General features: G+C 41.5%; 1 protein-coding gene across 1 annotated transcript in view; it reads left to right on the top strand.

Moving 5' to 3' along the window:
- LOC126291467 (uncharacterized) overlaps nucleotides 1-27,694 on the top strand; it is a 2,161,958-nt gene that overhangs the window by 1,917,599 nt on the left and 216,665 nt on the right. Inside the window, exon 22 of the mRNA XM_049984978.1 lies at nucleotides 13,940-14,095. Coding sequence (XP_049840935.1) covers nucleotides 13,940-14,095 — 156 coding nt within the window. The remainder of the gene's footprint in view (nucleotides 1-13,939; nucleotides 14,096-27,694) is intronic.

Raw genomic sequence — 27,694 nt, 5'->3', positions numbered from 1 at the left:
GCCTCGCCGTTTCTCCCACATTAACACTGGCGACTGTTGTCGTTGACCATGACACCGTGACTTGAAGACAGTCTTTTTGACTTGTAGTTTATTTTAATTGGCATTAAATCGAACCACCACTGATGAAATCGATTTCAAAATCCGTGAGTTTCGTGAATATATTTATGTTACAGCTGTTTCTTGTCCAAGGTTGCAGGTCGACGGTCTCATATGTATGCTTGAGGTGAACTTTCAATTTATAAATGAAAAACAAAAAATTCTAATAATCTTGGTATATTATTCTGCACCTAAACAAAAACATGAGAGTTAATCAGTAACAAGAGTATCGTCAGAAGTGCCCCAGGCAAGCGTGAAAGGACTTATATATATAAAGATCTGGCGGACAGAATGTGCAGCAAAACGACAGCAAAACGAAGGAGCACGTGAGGATTATGGTAGGAATGGAGAATGGTCCACTGCGATATATTGTGAGAATTTTGGAAAATGTCTGGCTGATCTGTAAAGAAGACCGCATATAGGACACTGATGCGATCCATTATTGAGTACTGCTCGAGTGTTTGGAACCCACACCAGGACGTATTAAAGGAAGTCACAGAAGGCGGGCTGTAAAGTTCATTGACGATGGGTTTTAACAGCGCATAAGTGTTACGGATATGCTTTGGGAGCTCAAGTGGGAATCCCTGGATGATAGGGTTTCATCTTTCCCAGGAATACTACTGAGAAAATTTAGAAAACCAGCATTTGAAGCTGACAGTGAAACGATTCTTCTGTCACCAACATAAAATGTGCATAAGGAGCACAAAGGTAGGATAAGGCCCGATTGGAGGCATATACACAACTGGCCATTAAAATTGCTACACTACGAAGATGACGTGCTACAGACGCGAAGTTTAACTGACAGGAAGAAGATGCTGTGATATGTAAATGATTAGCTTCTCAGAGCATTCACACAAGGTTTCCGCCGGTGGCGACACCTACAACGTGCTGGCATGAGGAAAGTTTCCAACCGATTTCTTAAACATAAACAGCAGTTGACCGGCGTTGCCTGGTGAAACGCTGTTGTGGTGCCTTGTGTCAGGAGGAGAAATGCCTACCATCACGTTTCCGACTTTGATAAAGGCCGGATTGTAACCTATCGCGATTGCGGTTTATCGTGTCGCGACATTGCTTCTCGCGTTGGTCGAGATCCAATGACTGTTAGCAGAATATGGAATCGGTGGGTTCAGGAGGGTAATACGGAACGCCTTCCTGGATCCCAACGGCCTCGTATCACTAGCAGTCGAGATGACAGGCATCTTATCCGCATGGCCGTAACGGATCGTGCAGCCAGGTCTCGATCCCTGAGTCAACAGATGGAGACAGCTGCAAGACAACAACAATCTGAACGAACAGTTTGCAGCAGGATGGACTATCAGCTCGGAGACCACGGCTGCGTTACCCTTGACGTTGCATCACAGACAGGAGCGCCTGCGATGGTGTACTCAACGACGAATCTGGATGCACGAATGGCAAAACGTCATTTTTTTCGGATAAATCCAGGTTCTGTTTACAGCATCATGATGCTCGCATCAGTGTTTGGCGACATCGCGGTGAACGCACCTTGGAAGCTTGTATTCGTTATCGCCATACTGGCGTATCACCTGGCGTGATGGTAATGGGTGCCATTGGTTACACGCCTCGGTCACCTCTTGTTCGCATTGACGGCACTTTGAACAGTGGACGTTACATTTCAGATGCGTTACGACCCATCGCTCTACCCTTCATTCGATCCTTACGAAATCCTACATTTCAGCAGGATAATGCACGACCGCACGTTGCAAGTCCTGTACGGGCCTTTCTGGATACAGAAAATGTTCGGCTGCTGACCTGGCCAGCATATTCTCCAGGGTCCAACGGTGGCCGAGCAACTGGCTCGGCACAATACGCCAGTCACTACTCTTGATGAACTGCGGTATCGTGTTGATGCTGCAGGGGCAGCTGTACCTGTACACGCCACCCAAGCTCTATTTGACTCAATCCCCAGGCGCATCAAGGCCGTTATTACGGCCAGAGGTGGTTGTTCTCGGTTCTGATTTCTCAGGATCTATGCACCCAAATTGCGTGAAAATGTAATCCAATGTCAGTTCTAGTATAACATATTTGTCCAATGAATACTAGTTTATCATCTGCATTTGTTCTTGGTGTAGCAATTTTAATGGCCATTAGTGTAGATAGTCGTTTTTCTCTCGGGGAGGGAATGACTATTAGTGATACGTGGTACCCCCAGCCACGCACCGTGCGATGGCTCGCGGAATATGCGTGTAGATGCAGATGACGTAAGTACACTGAACGATTTATGGATCCAGCTGCCACAATTAGCCAGTGCTGTCAGCTTCACCCTACGTAAAAACAATGGAAGACTGTATTCGAAACATAAGCTCTTCAATTGCTTGCTACGGTGAGTGCAGGGAGTTCACTATACAACTCACCCATGCAAGTGCTACTCCCAAGAGGGAAACGTCCTCCAGCTGAGGTAATTTAAAGTTTTACCTAAAACGGTCGTGTCTGTCTGTTTGAACACGCTAATCTACTAAACTACTAGACGAATTTGCATGCAGTTTTCACAGGTAACTTGAGTATAGCCCGGGGTAAAGTATAGGTTTTATTTCATCAAAATTGAATCACTAAAAACTATCGTAATTTAAAGTTTTACGAGTCTGCTCAGATTAGTATTTCGCATGTTTACCTCACCAAAGAAACAATAGATGGCGCTGTTGGTTTTGTAGTGCACCAAAGAACCAATCGGGGTGCCGTTACTTTTCTTTTAATTCAGTGACAGATATATTTTCAGAAATTTAAGCTTCACAGTATTATCTTTACGATTGCAAACTGACATTGAATCGACTTGGTTAGGATATACTAAATTACTGGTTTCGCGTTGTGTATAAAAAAACTTATGAAATTGTTTTGCTTTTTTCTATTGTTTTTCTTTGTATTTGAAACTTCAGCTAGAAAAAACGAGTTTATTGACGAAGTTTTCATGATGTACATCATACAAAATACGTTTGATCAGAGGATTACAAAACCGTAATTGCATTTTGTCTAGGCGATGTATTATTAAACTTATTGATACAGTTTAAGTGGCGTGTTAGTTCATACATAATACACTAATACGTCGTCACTTAAATGAAAGTGGCCCCCAGAAGCAAGGTGTTTTGACCTCCTGTTTCAATTGAAATAAGACTTCACTAAAATTGGCAGAACGTAAGATGAGTGGCGCTCTTAAATCAGGGCTTGCAGGATTAGTTGGTGCAAGCCATTCCCCACAGAACCTATCCACCCACAGGAAATAATAATTGGTTCTGACTTCTGATGATACATGTTAGTAAAGATCGGGAAAATTTCTAGAAGACAAACCAGATACGGAAACTAACCACAAGAAGAAAGCTGATAAATTAAATACAAATAAAAGGATCGGTATGGAAGGGGCGGATATTTTTCAGCAATTTTGTGTAGTGACAGAATGTGTCTGCTATGTTACATCGATAGATTCTCAGAACCAATTTTTATTGTGCAGAATTTAGTTTATGGCTAACAAGTAGTTTTCATCTGAAGCAGTCGAGTTGGAACAGTTTGACAGCTTGCGATCAACCTCAGATTTATTAAAACCGTGACGAGTTGAATGGAATTATATTACAAACAAATCTAGTTGTCTGTAAAAAAAAAACATATTACAGTAGCTTTTAGGTGGTTCTGTAGCGCCCTTATTTAAGCTTACACTTTAAGACAAAAAGAAAACAAAAACGAAAAACGACACAACACGAATGCTTTACCCGACTGGGGCTGAAATATGTAGATGTGTTGTACAGGTACAGACAAACAAGTGATTACAATTTCAGAAAAATTGGATGATTTACTTAAGGGGTGATGTTGATGAAAACATTTACTATTTCAAAAATGCACCAAATTCACAGTTTTGGAGGTATGGCAATGAAATTTTGTACCAAGTTTACATAAGAATAACACATTTACATATAAAATTCTTTTATTATATAAACATTTTCGTATAAAATATGGAAATTCATTTTCAAAAAATAATGTATGTTCCTTTATCTCAAAGTATTCAAGAAATTACTACAAAAATTTCCTTGTTTCATCTCTTTGTATGTTGTAAGCTCGTCTCATGATGTTTTTGGAATAGGTCAAACAGGAGAATTTTCATAATTTTTTTATTGTAATCCACAAGTACAATTTTAAATTCATGCAAAATTCCAAGCACTTTGCCCCATATCTCATCTTGCAATCAGAATTGCCTTTGCCTTTCGCGGGCAAGTGCTCTTTCAGGAGTGCTAGGTCTGCAAGGTTCGCAGGAGAGCTTCTGTAAAGTTTGGAAGGTAGGAGACGGATACTGGCAGAAGTAAGGCTGTGGTTAGCGGCCGTGAGTCGTGCTTCGGTAGCTCAGATGCTAGAGCACTTGCCCGCGAAAGGCAAAGGTCCCGAGTTCGAGTCTCGGTCGGGCACACAGTTTTAATCTGCCAGGAAGTTTCATATCAGCGCACACTCCGCTGCAGAGTGCAAATCTCATTCTAGGCTTATGATATTTAAATTATTACCAATAACACAGTAATTAATAGAAGAATATGATTCACATGTACATATTTTAATTAGCGAGTATATAACAGTTATAATTACGCAATAATATTTCACTGTGATACAGACCTAAGCCTCAATGTTTTAAATGTTTTAAAAAAGTAAGTTGTTTAGACTTACCATGTCATTTTCAGATGAAAATTCATCACAGGGATAATAACTGCTGCCACTGGACGAAAAATCGCATTCAGAACTAGCCATTTCTGTATCTGAATCTTCTTTTTCGCTTATGCATGTAAGTAGCCTTTTCTTTGGAAGCTCCATTGTACTGTGGCTTTTGGTTGTTTCGCACCCGAAAGAGACTGCTTCCTCACACTATTATAACAATAAGTGTGAACTGCTCTGCCATCTAGTGAGGGAAAGTTAAAGTATTTACACAGTAGCTTCCTCTGTTGAATAGAGGTTCAACTAACACAAAAAACGTATTTGGGAAAAGTGTGACTTTAGGCTACATCATTCTCGCCCCTTCAGTTCATTCGTGGTGCGTTTCGCTTCTTTTCTTGTTTGTCTGGAGGTGTACTTACCTACTTCCAGGCTTAGGCTATTATGCTGTTCCGGCGTGTTTTCCTGCCATCTATTCATCGGGCAAGCAATGTCTGTACTTGTACGAGGATATTTTCTGCAATTTTGTTTATTCACTTACGTCTCGTTTCCATGCATCAGTGTTGGTACACCAATTGTCTTATAGATTGGATCTCTTCTCTCAACTTGCCCATCAATGTTCACCGAATTATTTCACACATATATTTAAATCGATGAAGCTTTTTCTTCTCTTCGTCATTAACGTTAGAAGATGAACCACAATCAAGATAAATGAAGCTTTAATTTTGTCCTATTGCTCGTCCTGTTACTATCTTGGCTCTAATTGGGTATTTTGCTTGCTATGATATAACTTTGTTTTTTTCCCTATATATCTGAAAATGATAACTTTTGCAAAGTATATGGCATGTATAATTATTTCTGAAGTTTATCTTGAACAAACTAGTGAGTTTAAAAGTAGAAGTGATTCTCCAGCAGGAGGTGGTTTTTACTCATTGGTCTGAAGATGATCACAGTAGTGATCGAAACCGGTCACCATGATAAATAAATTAATTGTGATCAAAACTGTTTTTGATAGTAAATAAAACAAAAATGTTTCAATTTTTCGACCCACTACTGTGTTTTATTGTAATTTTGTTTAGTGAGGAAACAGTGCATGGATGAACGACCGGAAGTCAGAGTCCAAAGGGCACAATATTTCGGCAAGCGATCCCATTGCCATCATCAATTAGCTGACCCGCTTTTATCTCTCCCCCTCCCCCACCCCCTCCGATCTGCCGCCCTATCCGTCAGTCACCCGCGCCCCGCGTCTCCCCCACCACTCCTCCCGCAGACTCAGTGCTCCTCCTAGGTTCGCACCCAGGTACGAGTGCTGGCGGCGCCTCTGCTGTTCGTCCATCTGCCCCCGAAGTCAGTTCGTTGCGCGGTATCTCCTTCTTCTTCTTAATGAGACAAATTTTGCGGGTTCTCAGGACTCACTAAAGATGTACACTCTCTCACAATTGATTAGCGGTTCCCACATTCGAATCTCGACAAATGATTCAATGAGACACTTCCAAAAGTTGTACGAATTTGTCTGAACGTTAGTATGATTGCAATTCATTCCATGTAATTCCTACAGGCAATGTTCCGCGACTGCCTCTTGCAGTTATTGAACTATATGAAAAACCGTGAATTAGTTACAAACTACAGCCTCCACGCACTTTGTTCAACATGTCAACGTCACTAAAGATATTCGGATTTAGGTTATGACATGTTCGACAAGCCTGCCATCATTGGCGATGATGTGGTGTAGACGAATAGCGACATTCTGTATGACCCGCTGAAGTGTCAGAACACCGATGCTATCGACGACCTCCTGAATGGTTGTTTTCATCTCAGCAATGGTTTTGGAGTTATTAATGTACACCTTGTGTTTAATGTAGCCCAGCAAATAGAATTCGCGTAGAATGACACATAGTTATGCACTTTCAGTACAGGGTGACAATTATTGAACTATATGAAAAAAAACATAAATTAATTACAAACTACGGCGTGCACACACTTTATTCAACATGCAAACGTCATTACAGATATACTTGTTATGTTGGCAGAAGAGCCAAAACCATGTTATTAGTGGAGGCCGAAATGCACGCGTTTTAGCTCACGCAGGCTGGCGTGAGGAGGGAAGGACTATACTGACGTGACGTCTGGAACATGACAAGGAATGAGAATTGAGGAAGCGGACGTAATTAGTTTGATACTTAACTTTAATCCATTATGATGAACGTCGCTCTTGACGGTACATGATTCACAATATTATCCGTTCAGAATACGTTCGTAGTAACTGAATATGGCGCCTTGCTAGGTCGTAGCAAATGACGTAGCTGAAGGCTATGCGAAACTGTCGTCTCTGCAAATGAGAGCGTCTGTAGTCAGAGCGCCTGTAGGCAGTGAACCACCGCTAGCAAAGTCGGCTGTACAACTGGGGCGAGTGCTAGTAAGTATCCCTAGACCTGCCGTGTGGCGGCGCTCGGTCTGCAATCACTGATAGTGGCGACACGCGGGTCCGACGTATACTAACAGACCGCGGCCGATTTAAAGGCTACCACCTAGCAAGTGTGGTGTCTGGCGGTGACACCACAATTCTAATTTAGGTTACGACATGTTCGATGTGCCTGCCGTCATTGGCGGTGTAGCGGCACAGACGAACAGCTAAATTCTGCATGACCCGCCGAAGTATCGGAACATCGATGCTGGAAAGTTTGCAGATGAGCAAGGGTTTTGGGGTTATTGCTGTACACCTTGTCTTTAGCACATCATCACAAAAAGGAGTCACATGTGTTGAGATCCGGAGAATATGGCACCCAATAGAGGCCCATGCCAGTGGCCTCTGGGTATACCAGAGCCAGAATGCGGTCCCCAAAGTGCTCCTCAAGGACATCAAACACTCTCCTGCTTCGATTGGGTCGAGCTCCGCCTTGCATGAACAACATCTTGTCGAAATCAGTCGATTATGCGGATGAAATCATCTTTCAAAACGTGCACGTATCGTTCGGCAGTCATCGTGCCATCAAGGAATAGCGCACCGATTATTCCGTGAATGGACACTGCAGACCACACAGTCACCTGTTGAGTGTGAAGAGACTTCTCGACCGTCACATGCGGCTTCTCAGTCCCCCAAATGCGCCAAGTTTTCTTATTGACGAATCCATGCAAATGAAAGTGGGCTTCATCCCTAAACCAATCCATACCTGCGTACACTAATTCTGATACAAACCGTTCAGAAGCTATGACGATTTTATTTCGTATAGTTAAATAATTGCCACCCTGTACCAGGCTACTGCAATCTTGTGCGCCGCACAGCACACAGCGTCTGAGAAATTTAAAACTGTTTTTTGGTAAATATTTAGAGAAGTACAAATCGGATTAAACAAGGGTGTAATAAAAGTTGTTCGTTTCGAAGGGGAACATCGAATGATACCAAACTCGACCCCCCTGCCCCACCCCAAGGGTGACGGACGGGGTCAACTTTGACATCTTAAGTAGGTAACCCCATTTGTTATTGCAGATTCAAATTCTCCGGGAAAAATACATAACTTTAAATACAAATTTTTTGTTACGTGATACGTGGTGCTGTTATCGACAAAAATCAAAATGGGTTAAAAACTGTTGAAAAATGATGATATCTCAAGAAATATACATCATGTTAGGGTCACAGGGGGTTTATAAAGGCAGTTATTCCACTCGTAAAATATTTAATAACAAACCAGTTTTTATAGCAGAATAACTTGGTTCTCCTGAACATAATACATTGCTTTTTCCATATTATTAGTGTAATTTCTTCCATAGATGTCGATTACATGGAAGGCATTGGTTTATTTAATTGCACCAATAATGTTGACAAAGTAATGTTTTATGTTCAGGAGAACCACGCTTGTTTGCTATAAAAGACCGGCTTCTCATTAAATATTTTAGAATAGCTGCCTTTCTCACCTCGTGCGATCCTAATATGGAGGGTATTTCTTGAGATATTATCACATTTCTGCGCTTTTTAAGGGGTTTTGACTTTTATCGAGTACAGTCCCATCTATCAAGCAACTATAAAAGTTTTAAATACAAAACTGATGTTTTTTTTCCAGAGAATCCGAATCTGCGATAAAAAATGTGGGTGGCTATTTAAGAATTCGAAGTTGACCGCCTCATGTCTTCTGGAGGTGGAGCAGGGGATTGTGGCGATACCTGTAAGACACCGCTAGCCCACGCCTCTCGCGGTGTGCGTTTAACCCCATTTAAATGACGCGCCAAGCGCGCGCCCAGCGGCTGTACGATTAATTAAATAATCGGCGTGCTAATCACAGTTGAAATCTCTGGTCCAGAGGGACGTGAAGAGGCTGTGGTCCAGAGAGAGAGTAGAGTCAGTCGAGTCTTGTTCAGTCTTAAGAGTCAGTCGAGCTAGAAAGTGTCTTGTGAAACGATCATTCTGCGGATAATATTAGTGTGATGATTTCTTTTATATGTGTTGTGTTGTCTTCTTCGATGAGTAAAAAAAAAAATATAGGTAAAATAAATTTTTGTGATGTCCATCAATAAGTTCATTCCAGTAAAAATAGAACCACTTCCCTTCACCTTTATTCACCCTTTTTTCTTTCTTTCCTTTCAACAAAACAAAAACAAAAAATTACCACCCTCCTTTTTTTTTTTAATTCCGGACATCACAGGGTGTAACTGGATGCTCCACTTCGACCCTAATAACTTTTACTACATCCTTTTTTAAATCCGGTATGTAGTTTTACAGATATATCCAAAATGAGTTTAAACTGCCTCACCTCGTATATGTCTTGGTACATGGGCAGGCGATACGATAGACCACGGATTTACATAGTCTGTTTCGTTTGAACACAAGTTCGTTGAATAATAACATCTGGCCGTTCGCGGTTGAATTGCTTCGTTATGAAATACACGAGCAGGAGCTGAAGAATCACATACTAAAGAGACGACTGAAAATTTGAACCGAGGCTGGGATTCAAATCCTGGTTTTCTGCTCACTAGGAAGATGTGCCAACAACTACGCCACCCTGCCACAACTGCACGGACTACCCTAGCACCCCTCTGTCCTTAATCCAAATTCCCATTCACCCACTTGGTATTCGTCCTAAACCCGAACAGAATTACATAGGCACTCCACCTGTACCGGCATGGCACCTCAACACCCAACGAAATGGGGCATCACAGACATTTGATTCTTGGAAAGGTCTCTAGAACCATTGAAGCGTGTATGCCTGTTTTTCTGAGAGGATGCTCCGTATAGTTCAGGGGGAATACCAGGAATAACTGGGAATTTGGATCGAGTAGGGAAGTGTGCTGGGGTAGTCTACACAGTTATGCACCGAGCGATGTGGCGCAGTGGTTAGAACACTGAACTCGCATTCGGAATAATGACGGTTCAAACCCACGCCCAGCCATCATGATTTAGGTTTTCTGTGACTTCCCTAAATCATTTCAGGGAAATGGCGGGATGGTTCCTTTGAAAGAGCATGGCTGACTTCCTTCCCCATCCTTCCCTAATCCGATAGAACTGGTGACCTCACTGTTTGGTCCCATCTCCCGAATCAACCAACCAACCGTAGTTATGCAAAGCCGCTTAGCCTGGGGGGGTGTAGCGAGCAGGAGACCAGGGGTTCGAGTCCCGGCTTTGGTTCAAATCTTCATTCTTCGCTTCAGTCTTCATTTATACATCATAGGTGTTTGACTCTTGAAAAAGTCTCTGGGACCATATACACTGAAGAGCCAAAGAAACTTACGCATGCGTAATATCGTGTAGAGCCCTGCAACATGATGTGGCATGGAGTCGTCTAATGTCTGAAGTAGTTCTGGAGGGAACTGATGCCATGAATCCTGCAGGGCGTCCCATAGATCCGTAAGGAAACGGGAGGGTGGAATTCTCTTCTGAACGGCACGTTCAAAGGCATCCCATATATGTTGAATAATGTTCACATCTGGGAAGTATGGCGGCCAGCGAAAGTGTTTAAGCTAAACAATGTTCCTGGAGCCAATTTATAGCAATTCTAGACGTGTGGGATGTCGCACTGTCCTGCTGGAATTGCCTAAGTCCATCGGAATGCGCAATGGGCATGAATGGATGCAGATGATCAGGCAGGATTCTTACGTACGAGTCACCTGTCATAGTCGTATGTAGACGTATCAGGGGTCACATATCAGTCCAATTGTCCCACACCATTACGCACCCTCCACCAGCTTGAACAGTACCCTGATGACTGCAGGGTCCATGGATTCACGAGGCTGTCTACATACCCGTACACGTCCAACCCCTCGATACAATTTGAAACGAGACTCGTCCGACCAGGAAACATGTTTCCAGCCACCAACAGTTCAAGATCGTTGACGGACTCACGCGAGGCAGTCATGTCGTGCAGTCATCAGGGATACACGAATGGGTCTTCAGCTCCGAAAATCCCATATCGATGATGTTTTTTGAATGGCTCGCACGCTGACTCCTGTTGATGGCCCAGCACTGAAATATGGAGTAATTTGCGGAAGGGTTGCACTTCTGTCACGTTGAAAGATTCTCTTCAGTAGTTGTTGGTACCGTTCTTGCAGGATCTTTTCCCGATCGCAGCGATGTCGGAGATTTGATGTTTTACCGGATTCCTGATATTCAGGGTACGCTCGTGAAACAGTCGTACAGGAAAATCCCGACTTCATCTACCTCGGAGATGCAGTGTCCCATCGCTCGTGCGCCGAGTATAACACCACATTCAAACTCACTGAAATCTTGTAGCAGCAGTAACCAATCTAACAACGGCACCAAGCAGTTGCTGTCTTATATAGACATTGCCGACCGCAGCGCCGTATTCTGCCTGTTACAGATATCTGCATGCCTATACCAGTTTCTTTGGCGCTTCAGTGTAGTTTCATTTGACTCGCATACTAATTTGTGCATTCCTACTGTAGCACGCTTTACATGTAGATCTACGTCTACATGGTTATTCTACAAGTGCCTGGTAGAGGGTTCATCGAACCATTTTGATATTACTTCTGTAACATTCCACTCTCGAATGGCACGTGGGAAAAAGGAACACCTAAATCTTTCCGTTCGAGCTCTGATTTCTCTTATTTCATTATGATGAAAACTTCTTCTAACTTAGGTGGCTGTGAGCAAAATACTTTCGCATTCAGAAGAGAATGGTTCAAATGGCTCTGAGCACTATGGGACTTAACTTCAGAGGTTATCTGTCCCCTAGAACTTAGAACTACTTAAACCTAAAGATATCACACACACCCACGCTCGAGGCAGGATTCGAACCTGATACCGTAGCGGTCGCGCGGTTCCAGACAGTAGCGCCTAGAACCGCATGGCCACCCCTGCCGGCTCAGAAGAGAAATTAGGTGACTGAAATTTCGTAAATAGATCTCGCAAAGTAAGAAAACCGCATTTGTTTCAGCGACTGCCAGCCCAGTGACACTCTCACCGCTACTGCGCGATAGCACGAAGCGGGCTGACCTTCTTTGCACTTTTTCGATGTCCCCCGCCAGTCCTACCTGGTAAGGATCCCACACCGCGCAGCAACATTCCAGCAGAGGACGGACAAATGCAATGTAGAATGGAAGATAGGAGACGAGGTACTGGCGGAATTAAAGCTGTGAGGACGGGGCGTGAGTCGTGCTTTGATGGCTCAGTTGGTAGAGTACTTGCCCGCGAAAGGCGAAGGTCCCGAGTTCGAGTCTCGGTCCGGCACACAGTTTAAATTTGCCAAGAAATTTCAAGTGTAATCTAGGCTGTCTCTTTAGTGGGTTGGTCTCATCTTCTACGTGTTCTGCCTACAAAGCGTAGTCTTTGTTTCGTCTTCCCCACAATATAATATATGTGGTGTTTCCAATTTAAGTTGCTCATAATTGTAATTCCTAGGTATTTAGGCGAATTGACAGCCCTAAGATTTGTGCAATTTATCGTATACCCAAAATTTATGGTATTTCTTTTAGTACCGATGTAGATGACTACGCACTTTTCTTTGTTCAGTGCCAATTGCCACTTTTCGCACCATACAGAAATTCTCTCTCTAAATCATTTTGTAATTGGAACTGATCGTCTGATGATTTTTCTTGATAGTAAATTACAGCTGCTTCTGCAAACAATCTAAGACGGCTGTTCAGATTATCACCTAGATCATTTATGTAAATCAGGAACAGCAGAGGGCCTACGACACCACCTGTCGGAACGCCAGATATCACTTCTGTTCTACGCACTACGAACTGTGACTTCTCTGAGAGGAAATCACGAATGCAGTCACACAACTGAGACGATACTCCATATCCACGCAATCTAATTAAATCCTTCTGGAAATCTAGGAATATGTAATCGATCTGAGATCCCCTGTCGGCAGCACTCATTACTTCATGGCAATAAAGAGCTAGGTGCTTTGCACAAATGCTTGGCCGCTACGACCACCTGATCTCACTCCCTGTGGTTTCTGGTTGTGGGGCTACCTGAAGGTCAGAGTTTACCAGGCGAACATTCGTGCATGTGCTGAAGTGCAGGATATCCAGAAAGGTAGCCAGCATACCTACGGACATGCTTCGTTCGGCTGCACAGAATGCAATCCTGCACGTTCAGGCTCTTCTGGACACTAGAATGAAATTTTCACTCTACAGCGGAGTGTGCGCTGATATGAAACTTCCTGGCAGATTAAAACTGTGTACCGGACCGAGACTCGAACTCGGGACCTTTGCATTACCCTGGCAAGTGCTCTACCAACTGAGCTACCCTCACAGCTTTACTTCCAAACTTGTCCGTGAAAGGCAAAAGTCCCGAGTTCGAGTCTCGGTCAAGCACACAGTTTTAATCTGCCACGAAGTTTCTTCTGGACACTGATGGGCGCCATATTGATGGTTCAAATGGCTCTGAGCACTATGGGACTCAACGTCTGAGGTCAACCTAACTAATCTAAGGACGTCACACACAACCAAGACCGAGGCAGGTTTCGAACCTGCGACCCTAGCAGTCTCTCGGTGCCAGACCGTAGCGCCTAGAACCGCTCGGCCACCCCGTGTTGGTTACGTATCAATAAGTCATTTTCTTCAAGGTAATTCATAATGTTCGAGTACAGTATATGCACTAAAATCCTACTCCAAATTGAGGCCACTGATATGGGTATGTAATTCAGTGGGATACTCCTATTTCCTTTCTTGAATACTGGTGTGACCTGCGCTACTTTCCAGTCTTTAGGATCTGATGGAGAGGGCAGCAGTGTAACGCGCGCGCTGTGTGCAGTGTGTTCCAGGAGATGCTGTACGGGATCTCGACGGGGTTCGGGTCGCCGCAGGTGCCGGTGGCGGAGATCCTGGCGCGCGCAGTGCCCACCCTGCACTCGCCGCAGAAGCCCAAGAGCAGCAACTTCCTGCAGGTGCCCGACATCGAGTCGCCCAGGTACGTGGGAGGCCGCGCCGCCCCCGCCCCTCCAGCAAACGCTCGCAGACCGCAGCCTCCGTGAAGTATCTGATGAGCGGGTCACCACCAACAGTGCCAAAGTGCTTCCGCTCTGTGAGACACTGCAGAGAGGTTTGGAATTTAACCCATGGTACTGGTCCAATATTTTCCACATCCGTTTAGGTAAATATTGGGCTGGATGCCCAGGTTCCAATTCAGCTACACACTGCGCAAACAGTTTGAAAACTATGAATCATTTCGCCGTGCCACATATACTATACACAGACAGAAGAGGTACACAGGTCGCACGCAGACCACATATCAATCGACACAGCCTCCGCGAAGTATCTGATGAGCGGATCACCACCAACAGTGCCAAAGCGCTTCCGCTCTGTGAGACACTGCAGAGAGGTTTGGAATTTAACCCATGGTACTGGTCCAATATTTTCCACATCCATTTAGGTAAATTTTGGGCTGGTTTCCCAGTTTCCAATTCAGCTACACACTGCGCAAACAGTTTGAAAACTATGATACATTTCGCCGTGTGACATATACTAGACGGAGAAAGAAGGGGTACACGGAATTCTCTTGGTGGATGAGCTCTCAGTAGCCTTGCAACGATTTTGGGACTGGCGATTCCATCTACAACACAGCCGGACCCAGCAATGGCTGGACATAGGGCACCAGAATGGGTGCGATGGTGATGTTTGGTTTGTGTGGCGCTCAACTGTGCATTCATCAGCACCCGTACAAAGTCCCAATTTGTACAAAGTCCAATTTTTTGACACAATCTAATCTAGCCACTGTCACGAATGATGATGATGATTATGTTGATCATGAAACGACGAGGACAACACAAACGCCCCGTCCCCAGGCAGAGAATACCTTCAACCCGACCGGGAATCGAACCCAGTACCCCGTGATTCAGAGTCAGCAACGCTAGCCACTAGCCAATGGAATGGGTGGTACTGCCACGAATGATGATGATGATTATGATGATGATGAAATGATGAGGACAACACAAACACCCATTCCCCAGGCAGAGAATAGCCTCAACCCGGGTGGGAATCGAACCCTGTACCCTGTGATCCAGATGCAGCAACACTGGCCCCTAGCCACTGGAATGGGTGGATGGACTGGTACAAAGACTCGTGATCGGGAACTGCATGCTACCACTGCTGGCCAAATACTGGCGATAATAAGGTCATGAATATTTTTGCTAGTAAACAGGCCGTCTCCAGCACAACATACCAGTAACACGCCCACTCCGGTTCCTAAAAGAATCGAAAACGCGTGTCAGCGTTCACGAGAAGTTTTGCAGCATAGTTAAGTTCGTTGCAACTTGTGAAGTGCTCTGATTCTCAAATCCTGTTTCTGTGTAGTCCTAGTACTTCGCGCACAATTTCTGGCTTTAATTATAGGTTATAGGTTCCGCCTTTTGCAAACACACAGTGTTTTCGTTCTACCCACACGTTTGAGCGCTTCTGTGCCATCATCTGTGGTTTTCCATTCATTGAAAACTGTAAAAAAATGAACATATTTTAGGTTGTAATTCATTTGACAAAGTGAGGCCTACAATTTTTATTAAGCTGTGTGTTGTGGGCAGTCTTGTGAAGTTACAACCTAAAATATGTTCATTTTTACAATTTGCAATAAACGGAAACCAACTGATGATGGCACAGAGCTGCTGAAACATGTTTGGATAAAAAGAAAAAAGTGTCATTGCAAAAAGGCGGAGCCCATAACCTATAATTTAACTGCAAAAGCTGGAAAAAAAAATGTTCAAATGTGTGTGAAATCTTATGGGACTTCACTGCTAAGGTCATGAGTCCGTAAGCTTGCACACTACATAACCTAAGTTATCCTAAGGACAAACACACACACCCATGCCCGAGGGAGGACTCGAGCCTCCGCCGGGACCAACCGCACAGTCCATGACTGCAGCACCTTTGACCGCCCGGCTAATCCCGCGCGGCAAAAGCGGGAAGAAAGGACAAGAGTTGCAGATCCAAAAGATGAATATTTCGTAGCCCAGCCAGTCATTCCCCAGTAATCTCTACAGTAAATACAGGAAAACCTTAATGAAACTTCAGAAGAGAGCTCTCAAGATACAGTTTAGTAAAAACTGTAGACTTAACTTTGTTAGATCAGTTACAACCTAAAATACGTTCATTTTTTACAGTTTTCAGTAAACGGAAATCCACTTATGGTGGAACAGAGGTGCTGAAACATATTTGGGTAAAAAGAAAAAAACTGTATGTTTGCAAATAGGCGGCACCTGTAACCTGCCATTTAACTGCAAATGTGAAAAGAAAGGCCAAGAGGTGCAGATACAAAAGATGAATATCTAGCTTGAAAACTTGGATCAGTGTGTTAACACTTTAACTTCAGAATATACTTCTTAAAGAGTAGATTTTGGCAGCATGTCAAATTTTGAAATTTGGCCAATAATTATTCGAAATATTGAAAATCAAATTTTAGATGTCCTGAAAGCCTGCAGCTGCTACAGCACATCCCTGTGCCCTGTTTTGCTGTTAGGTAATATAGACTGGAGTAACGAAGAAGGAGGTGTGTATTTGTTTTATCGACCGGCAGCAGTCTTCGGCAGAGTCAACTGTAGTATAGTGCTGAGAATATTATAAGATGTAGATATAGATTGGAGAGATAGAAAGATAAGGAGATTTACATAAAACAAAAAGTGTTTGAATGAGTAGGGAATTAGGAGACGGAAGAGATGAGCATTGGAAGGGGGGTAAAGCAAGAAGTTCGCTATCACCGAACCCGTTCAGCATATTTGGAGAATAATTGGAAGCTAAATAATAAAGACTACAAAACGGAGTCAGAAGATGAGCTGTAGAAGATGTTGAAGAGTATTGCAACGAATGGCAAAGAGTATGGACTGAAGAAAAATATAGGAAAGACAAAAGCGATGAGTTAAGCAAGAGGGAAGCGCCAATTAATGTATTCTTAGTTGGAAAGTAAAATCTTTTCTGCACCTTGGAAGATTAATGACATGGAATGGAAGATGTAAAGAAGAAATAAGGAAGACATTTGTGGGAAAGAGAGAATTTGAAACGGTGAAGCAGTTACTAATACGTAGAAGAATTCCGATAGAGCTAAATGTTACGCCAGGAGTTATACAGCAGTGAATCGTCGACAGTTAACAAGAAAGAAGAAATTAATTCAGAAAGTTTTGAAATGTGGCTATGGAGAAGAACGCTTAAGGTGGAGTGGATTGACAGACTTAAGAATCGACAAGTAAGGAAGGAAATAGGGGAAAAATAAGATCATTTGACGTGATCAAAAAATAAGGTCTCGGCTGGGATGTATACTGCTTTGGAATTCTCTGCAACAAATGATTGTAGAGGGAAAAGTGGAAGTAGTGAGAGGAATAGTTAGGAAGAGATTTGGAATGATGGGTGACAGTAGAAGAGGCCGAACATACGATGAAGGAAGATGCTCACAATGGGACATGATCGAGAGCCTCCAGAAACACGGATACGCTAAAGAAGAAGATCCAATGCGTTTTGAAGATACAACCCATTTTCACGGAGTGCACTGGCGTTTTTTGTTTATTACATGTATTTCAGTTTGTGACCTAGCAGTAACTGTACGACATAGTTATCAGCTGTACGCGAGAAATATCTCAGACGATAGAAACTAAATAAGTAAAGTATTACTAACGTTTGGCTTCATTTTGTCATTATTGATGCAGTATTTATTTCTTTTATGTCGCCTCAGATTTTTTGTGGCGTAAAATTAACAGCTATTTCTCTCCTTTACTGAACTAAACTCCGTCCGAACAAGCCTTCGAAGGCCCAACGGAACCGACCGGCCGCCGTGGCATCCTCAGATCGCAGGCGTCGCTGGATGCGGAGATGGAGAGGCGTGTGGTGAACACACCGCTCTCCCGGCCGCTTGTCAGTTTACGAGACCGGAGCCGCTTCTTCTCAATCAAGTGGGTCCTCAGTTTGCCTCATAAGGGCTGAGTGCATCTTGTTGGTTCCTTTACTGCTAGAAGATAAACTGAAGCAGACGCAACGCCCCAAAACCTTTATGTAATCCGTGAAAACGAAATTATATCTACGAAACGCATTCGATAAAAGAGGCAAATAAAACATCTCGACTGTAGACGGCGTTTTAGTAACAAAAATATTCCTAACCTACATACAAGCTACACACACTGACATTTCATGGAATATTTGTTATTAACTGACAAACATAATTTTTTTCACCCCTGGGAATCGATCTGGCCCCCTCCATGTTGACGCTACCTTTGTGGTCTAGATTAGCGACCTTGACCATCGTGTAGGTTCCATTCCTAGAAACACCAACATAAACACCGTTTACTGTCTTCTACAGCAAACGAAGAGCTCCCTGTAAAACCAATGTTGACCAACAAGACTGGCAATGTTATTCAGATCCCTAACGCTGTACCATCGCCACGTACAACGCACACAACAGACCAGTATCTCACAATATCGTTGGCTTCTTCGTACCAGATATGCCGCAGATGTAAAAGAGGTCTCATAAAGTTACTGTCAACATCGGACTCCGAAAGCTCTTTTACTCTCTAATCATATAAACTGAATCACTTTCATCTCAGTTCTGAAACCATTACATCTCAGACCCCGCATGTACCGATTTAGGCTCGAAATCATTGGGCCAATAATAACTTCCTTGCAACACAAGATAAGTCTGTTTCCGAAGACCAGTTACAACATATTAAAACGTACTATTAATTTTCCCAAATTCCATACGAACTAAAAGAGATTTAGTTACTCATTATGTCTTGCCTTAATTAATAACTGATCAGTTCTGATCTCTTTGAAATAATGGTGGCAAAAATCTGTTAGCCGAGATTTATGTTTGTGTTTATTTGAACTCTGTTCTCTATTGTCTACTGTTTCACTCAAATAACAATCTATCTCCACATTATTTACCTCGATACATACTCACTACTGCAATGTGGAAAGGGCGCAAGATTCTACTGAATGAGAATAAATTTCCTTCCGATTTGATAAAGGAAGGAAGAAGGTGTGATGGTACCGACAGTAAAAACCAAATTCACAACCAAATCGATAACTGGCAACAGAATCATATAGTCTTTACGTGAGCCGATATCACTAAGTGGGAGCTCAGCATTTCAAAATCTCAGTAACCCCACCACATTTATGTAGTATGCCAAGTAAAACAAGCAGTAACGAGGCAAATAAATAAGAAACCTTTGTCAGAATAGGCTGTAAAAATATATGTGACAGTGATACAGCAGGTATTAAAAATTGTGCTGTCAAGGCCTATTTAATTTGTTCGTACAAACCTAACATTTTAAACGTTTTTCAAGTGTTATATTTTTAATATTTTTATGCATTTTATGTGCTTATGAATAGTTGTTTTTTCGATGGATGTACTCTCAGCATCTATGTTATGTTGATTATATATGTGTGAAGGTCATGATTTCAATTAATCGACACACCTCATCCAAACAGCAAACATGTAAACCTAAGATCGTGATTGGCTACGAATTCCATGTAACACTATTAGATATGTGCGTTCTTACTTTGGAAACTGACCACTATGGGTCAAAATTGCATTAATTAAACTCGACTAATCACTTTAAAACCTTGCTACAAAAAAATCAAATTCTTAATAAACAATTTCTGTACTTAGTGGTTTTTGTGCAGTGATCAATATGATGTTTGCTATTTGGATATTGTAATTTTGTATACACCAGTTACAACAGATAGCGATAGAAAACGCAAATAAATATGTTGAAACATTTTTCTCTTCCCTAAAACTAAAGATCGTTACATTGAATATCGTGAAGTGATTCCATGCATTCGTACTGTGATGGTTGATCTCAGTATTTAGAAACCTTCCTGCTAGAAACTCGAATTATTTTCTGGCCAGAGGAAGTGTGACAATCGCTAGGAAGCATGTACTGTAATTTATTCTCCCCTCTTCTGCCACTTGATTTCTGAGGACATACAAAGTCATATCTGATTAACGTTATGCCATTTGCATCTTTCGCCATTTCTTAAGAAAAATAACATCTGGAACTGCTCATTTCCATAAAAACGGAAGCCCCTCTTACAAAATTCCGATTTTTAGAAACCACCTACTTCATACCGCGTTCCATATAGGGACGTTCCAAAGTCTTCCATCAATACCATTCTGGTGTAAAACTATACAGAAAAAATACCATCAATGAGGAATATAGTCCCTTCTCCCTATCTGAATTCTCTACAGGCAAACACCAATTCATTCGCTTGAATTAAAGTTGTTTGCGAAGGAGTGAGAATTTCTTATGTAGTTCTCTGGTAAGCTTATTTTAGTAAGTTTTCTAATGGAAAAATGTCCTCCTATGACGACATTCGATAGCTAGGAGACAGAGGAGAAAGCGATATCTCTACGGTCGTAAAAGTAGTTACACGTGTATTAAGTGTTGGCCGATTATTACCAATACACCATCTTATGCGATATTTGTTGTGCAGTTTCGAGGGACTTTGGACCAATGTGAATCCCGTTGTCATGAAATTTTACGGAGAACATTGAAGTTGTTGTGTTAGTGAACGCTTGATCTTTGCAAGTGCTCTTTTTATAAAATCTGATTTCAGTAACTTCGACAATTACGCTGAGTATATTGATATCCTATGGTCTACAGTCGCTGCTATATGTCTGTATAAGCTGTAGACTGCACTTTGTCCTCTTCTATTTTCTTCATACTTACTGTCGATTTGAGGTCAGTGACTGGGTATGTTTCATAAAGCTGTGAAGGAAAAAAAATGATTGTTGAAGAGTAGCAGGTTTAATAAAAAATACTTAACAATGGTACCTGAGTTTTGCATATCAGGTTTGTTTTCCTATACATACAGTTTAATTAACAAAACTTGGATAGATCACTTACTTCTACAAAAAGTTGAACAAATCATTCACATCACAACCATGAATATCACTTCTTCATTTTCTTGTGATAACGTGAAATTCTTTTTCTAAGATAAACCACATCTTATAGCAGTTGCTGCAATTCTGCTGTTTAATTTCTCTAACTTACAGTTACAAGTAGTTCAGACAATATACAACATAGTATAAAGAAAATGTTTCTGGGGATAAAAAATGTTCAGTGCTATAGATGGTCATTTTATCATCATATCATTTTTATTAATAAGAGTTCATTTTTTAATGTAAGTAATTTGCAGGTCGTAATTGTAGTTGCTAAGCTGTGCATCAACTTTTGTGAAACCTTGTAATTCACTGAAATTCAGTTCAATAACGGATTTAGTTTAAAAAAGTGCGTAGCATACAAGTTTTGTAATTGCGAAGTTGCAGATTCGAATATGATTAGTGCCAACTTTTTTATTTACTTTCATTTAATTCTGTGTAAATTATCAAATGGAAATGTTAATTAACAAATACTAAATTATAATGTTTGAAAAAATTAACATTTTTTATTCTTAATAGCTAGTCCAATGATAATAAATTAAAATGAGTTTTTGTCAAATGAAAAAAAAGGTATCCATAAGAATGCTCAATCTCCGAAATAAGATGGTGTATTTTTTTATGCTTAAAGTTTTGAATTTATGCACCAAATTTTTATTTATTGTGGACACCCACATTTACAAGTCATTGGTTACTAAAAGTAAAAGTAAAATTTTGTTACTTTTATTAAAGATTCATTATTTGTCAATCAATATTTCCATTTGTTGAAGTTTACAGAGTTTAAATTAAAGCAAAAGAATGTTGCTCCTAACTAGATTCGAACGAGCATCTTTTACGTTTGCATTTCTTTAACGCTACACAGATATCAGGGATTGGGTTAATAAGTTCGATACAGTACTTGGAAATCTTATAGTCTTCAAAGCAAATTTATGCCTGGACACTAATCGTAAATTCCGCCAACTACGAAGGAAATTGAAGAGAGACGATCGGTAAGGTTTCCTTGTAAGCGGATTGGAACATCTGTCAGGAAACAGTAAGTCGTATGCAAGACTGAGGGAAATCGTATCAATTTTGCGTTTTTTACTCTGCCATTGTTAAAGCTGGTTATGTGATTAACTGTAAAAATTGTTCGATAAGGAAACCAAGATGTTTGTTCCACACATTGCGTGTGTCGTATTCATGGTTCTTGTAACGTGTAGACTACCTAGACCTATTCACCTTACTGCTTATACGTCAGCGCACTTTTTTTTCTGTACAGCTGGGTCCGCAGCTTGAAACACGTCGTAATACAAAATTTTAAATTGAATCTTCCAAGTTAGTTGCTAACAGTTTTATTATATTTAGTACAAAATGCCTATTTCGGCAGTACAGGTGTAGTTGGGCGAAACGTATGTATTGCATCACTGATAAATCCTTTTGTCCATTGTCACTGTTCTCTAACGGGAAAATAAAACCACGTAGTAATTTGACAGCTACTTTACAGTTTCCCATGACTCTGCATGTTTACATTCTTGGTAAAAATGTAGCATGTTCAGGTGTGTCCATATTTGGTAAACATATGGCATAACCGATACCTGTCAACTAGCCGTCAAATTATTGCGTGACAACTGATCGAACGTGAAAGTCTCGGGCAGGTAGAAATGTGTTTGACACTGGAAAGACTGACGAAATGAGCCTAGTGAAAGAAATAATAAAATCATTAGCAGCTAACTTGGAGGATTCAGTTTAAAATGTCTTCACATATACTCCACAATCGACAGTACAATGCATGGAGCAAGTTACTTCTAATCATGTAACTGTATTATCTGACACTCATTTCCTGCGGAAAAAACACCAAGAGCGAAATTAGACATTTTTCCGTTGTTAGTTTACAAGAATCGGGCTGTAAGCTTCTACACCAGGAATTATTCTTTGTTCTACCTTTTTTTTAAAAAAAGAAACTGTTGTAACTGGTACCTGTTTATCAATGTTTTTATCTAACTCTTGTTGTTTCTTTCTACAAATTACCTGTTTTAGTATTTGTTCTTTTTTCAACGACTCTAATCATTCATTTTTTCAGAATGCTCTATTAATCACAATTTTTTTACTTATATATGTGAGTTTTTAATGTATTTCTCACACAGTCTGCACCACACAAACTTTTTTTACTCACTAAAATAAGACGACATTTTTTCCCCTTTTGTCTTTTTCCCCTGTTTTTCTGTGACTGTATTTCCAGTTGTATTTGTTCACGTCTCTCCGTCAACCTGGCGTAGATTCCGCTGCATGCTTTCCCTTGTCCACAGTTTGACGCTGTGCATGGCTTTGTGTGGTTTCGGCTTCAGTCGCTTTTCGCTTTATCAGGCTTCAAGCTTCTGCCTGAAGAAGGGACGAACTAGTATAGAAAATATTTCTACTCTCCAAATTGACTTCTCCTTCCTGCACATTGTGTTAGCAAACGTAAGACGCATTGTCTAACATTTTTAACATACCATGTGGCAGTAAGGACATCTCCTAATGTGAAACCACACAGTTAAATTCATTTTCACGTCAGTGGGCAGCGTGTCTTTCTTCCAATTTCAGCTAAAAGTCGGGCAAAAAGAATTAGTGTCCGTAAATGCAAAAGGAAAGTCAGAAAAACGCAACAGACTCAAGAAAAGAACAATGATTCAAGGGAAAAGGTGTTGGTGTTGTTACTACAGTTTTGGTGCACAGAATTGGAATAGAAAAAAAGGTCACATTTTAGGACTTTTATCTCATTATGAAATTTGCAATTTTCCGCAAAAATGATTTTATATATATAATCATTTTTGCGGAAAACTGCAAATTTCATAATGATATAAAAGTCCTAAAATGTGAAAAAAAAATTCTATTCCAACTCTGTGAAGCAAAACTGTAGTAACAACACCAACACCTTTTCCTTTGAATCATTGTTCTTTTCTTGAGTCTATTAAAAAAATACTTCCCATGTGAGTTAATATATCACTTATAAACTCACATGGGAAGTATTTTTTATTTTTTAATATAATCTACACCGGTTGAAAATGTTAAAATTTTTAGGTGCCTTGCACCAAGATCTAATAAAATCGGTATTTTTTTTTTATATAGAAGGCTGTGGATGGCTGTGTTACAAAGATTAAATTACGTGTCTGTATTGGCAGCACTGTCAAAAACAGTATTGTATCGTTTCATAGTATAAACATACGTTGTATGCCGAAGTGCTAACGTCATACTTTACTTTTTGAGAGATTTACCAGTGACTGATGAACTACAGCAGTATTGTGAGATGGCCATTAGAAATAATACTGAAGATTTGTTGAAAATGAAGCAGGCAGTATGGGCTACCTTCTTCCACAGACTGTCAAATGATGAAAAATCAGTACACCACCTTTGCCCTCCTGAACCTGATTCATGGTGCATTTACCGCAATGCCCAGTACTCAAAAAGTTCATACAGCCATAAACATTCCATTCCAAGCAGCAGTCATGGTCTATTTACAGAGACCTGGCAAATCCTGAATTACTCAAGAAGTATCAGTATGGCCAGACTCGAATTCCCAATAAGTCGTTCAATAATCTTACATGGACTCGCTTACCAAATAATGTCTTTGTTGGAATGAAGACACTAAAGGGGGGGGGGGGTCAGTAATGCTGTTATTGCTTTTAATGATGGCAAAATTGATAGGGTGTAAATGCTACAACATATGAGAATTAATCCTGGAGCAAACTGCATCAGAGAACTTGAACGGATGGACAAGGTTCGAATTGATAAAGCAGAGTATGTAGCACAGTTGGCCACTAAGGAGTCCAGAAAGAAGAAAAGAGGAAAAAATTTGGAAAAAGATCAAGAGGATGATATACAGTATGGTGTAGGGTGCTTCTGAGTCACTAAAAGCTAAAAATTAAGCATATATTGAGTTACAGTCTTTTGAAACTTTAAAAGCCGTCCCTGAAAATTTACATTTTCTCTTAGATTTTCCCCTAAATCTCAGAAACCACTTCGAGTAAAGAATCGAATTTTCAGGGAGTAATACATATCCTGAGCCTACTGAACTAAAAGAAGATGTTACGTATGATTAAAATTATTTAGGATAACGTACAAAAAAGTACACAAAATTTTAATCGTTTAATTAAAAAATTATATTTCCGAAAAAAGTGGCTGAAATGCAATTATTGTTGTTCAGTAGACTCAGAACACACAGTTTGATGTCCTGTAAAAGTTTCATGTCAATGGCTATAGTGGTTCCTGAAATACAGGGAAACCAAGTCACTAAATTTAAAATTGTCGAGATAGGGCGTTCCATCTCTCCTTACATCAGTGGCGCTAGAGTCTACTTGCGTTATCTCCGTGCAGCAGAATGTCTACAAATGGGACAGCAATTGATACTGTAGGAGTTCAGGAAGACAGCTGGGCTACCTTCATTTATAACACATACCACAATAGCGGCCGTTGGCAGACTGCAGGCAGATCAAATCCAGGCAGAGGCGGGCAGGTGCTAGATGTTTATTTTTTCTTGAACAAGAATTTAACGATTCAGAACACTGACACGGCCGAAGGCTGCAACGCGAGCCGCTTGCCATTGTCTGCGGTTACGCGCTCTTGTCTAAGCAATCGTCCCGTGACTCCATCCCAACTGAGATGTCTGGCATACTACAGTGACTGGGATCGTGAAATCAGCGATAAATGTCTCGAGTTCCATGCAGATAGGATACTCAGTCCCAGTAGTAATATGATGTTTGCGAGCCACGAAACAACAAGAGCCATACCGATACTGTGGGCATTATAGCGCGCACCAGAAAAGTGGTGACGTGGGACACAGTGGCACAAGTACAATATACAGGGTGATTCAAAAAGAATACCACAACCTTAGGAATTTAAAACTCTGCAACGACAAAAGGCAGAGCTAAGCACTATCTGTCGGCGAACTAAGGGAGCTATAAAGTTTCATTTAGTTGTATATTTGTTCGCTTGAGGCGCTGTTGACTAGGCGTCAGCGTCAGTTGATGCTAAGATGGCGACCGCTCAACAGAAAGCTTTTTGTGTTATTGAGTACGGCAGAAGTGAATCGACTACAGTTGTTCAGCGTGCATTTCGAACGAAGTATGGTGTTAAACCTCCTGATAGGTGGTGTATTAAACGTTGGTATAAACAGTTTACAGAGAATGGGTGTTTGTGCAGAGGGAAAAGTTCTGGACGGCCGAGAACGAGTGATGAAAATGTAGCACGCATCCAGCAAGCATTTGTTCGCAGCCCAGGAAAATCGACTCGCAGAGCTAGCAGAGAGCTGCAAATTCCACAGACAACTGTATGGAGAGTCCACATTGGCACATATCTGTCCGTAACTACCTGAACGTCAACTACCCGAGGCGGTGGATCGGCCGCCAGGCAGCCCGTGACAGAGCACTTCATCACTGGCCTCCAAGAGGCCCTGATATAACCCCCTGCGATTTTTATTATGGGGGTATGTTACGGATATGGTGTTTCGGCCACCTCTCCCAGCCACCATTCATGATTTGAAACGAGAAATAACAGCAGATATCCAAACTGTTACGCCTGATATGCTACAGAGAGTGTGGAACGAGTTGGAGTATCGGGTTGATATTGCACGAGTGTCTGGAGGGGGCCATATTGAACATCTCTGAACTTGTTTCTGAGTGAAAAAAAAACTTTTTAAATACTCTTTGTAATGATGTATAACAGAAGGTTATATTATGTTTCTATCATTAAATACACATTTTTAAAGTTGTGGTATTCTTTTTGAATCACCCTGTATATCGAAAAACTGGCTGTAGTACACACTTCTCGTGTGCAGTTTCCCTCCACTGGTGGTATAGAGCACCAATAATTAGTGAGATTTGCAATACCGGAGGGACACCGGGCCTTCATGATTTCAGTCAAACAGTCCAGCACGTTTTTTTGGTGTAGATCGCTTGACATATACTACAAGCAGGGCTTACACTCATGAGCCAAAACATTACGACCACTGCCTGTCATGAAGCCCAATGCCACCTCATGACGTCGTGGTTACATGACATAGTAAGAACAGGTACATTGACACAAGTCATGAGATACCGTTATGCACATATACAGATTGCGGTAGTATTACATATACAAAGTAAAAAAGCGCAGTGCATTGGCTTAGTTGTCATTTGTACTCAGGCGATTCATGTCAAAACCTTTTCAACGACATTATGGCCAGCCGACGGGAATTAACAGCCTTTGAACGTGGGATGGTAGTTGCAGCTAGATGCATGGGACATTCCATTTCGTAAATTGTTAGAGAATTCAATATTCCTAGATCCACAGTGTCAAGAGTGTGCCGAGAATATCAAATTTCAGGCATTACCTCTCACCACGGACAATACAGTGACCGACGGCCTTCAACCAAGCGACAGAGAGCAGCCGCATTTGCGTAGAGTTGTCATTGCTAACAGACAAGTAACGCTGCGTGAAATAACCGAAGATATCGATACGGACTGTACGACGAATGTATCCGTCGGACAATGTGGCGAAATTTGGCGTTGATGGGCTATGGCAGCAGATGACCGACGTGAGTGCCTTTGCTAACAGCACGACATCGCCTGCAGCGCCTCTCCTGAGCTCGTGACCATATCAGCTGGACCCTAGACGACTGGAAAGCTGTATCCTGGTCAGATGAGTCTCGATTTCAGTTGGTAAGGG

The sequence above is a fragment of the Schistocerca gregaria genome, chromosome 9 (genome assembly GCF_023897955.1).
Source record: "Schistocerca gregaria isolate iqSchGreg1 chromosome 9, iqSchGreg1.2, whole genome shotgun sequence".
In the NCBI taxonomy this organism is placed as follows: domain Eukaryota; kingdom Metazoa; phylum Arthropoda; class Insecta; order Orthoptera; family Acrididae; genus Schistocerca; species Schistocerca gregaria.
The sequence above is the reverse complement of the archived record's forward strand: the minus strand, read 5'-3'. Positions and strand labels throughout refer to the sequence as shown.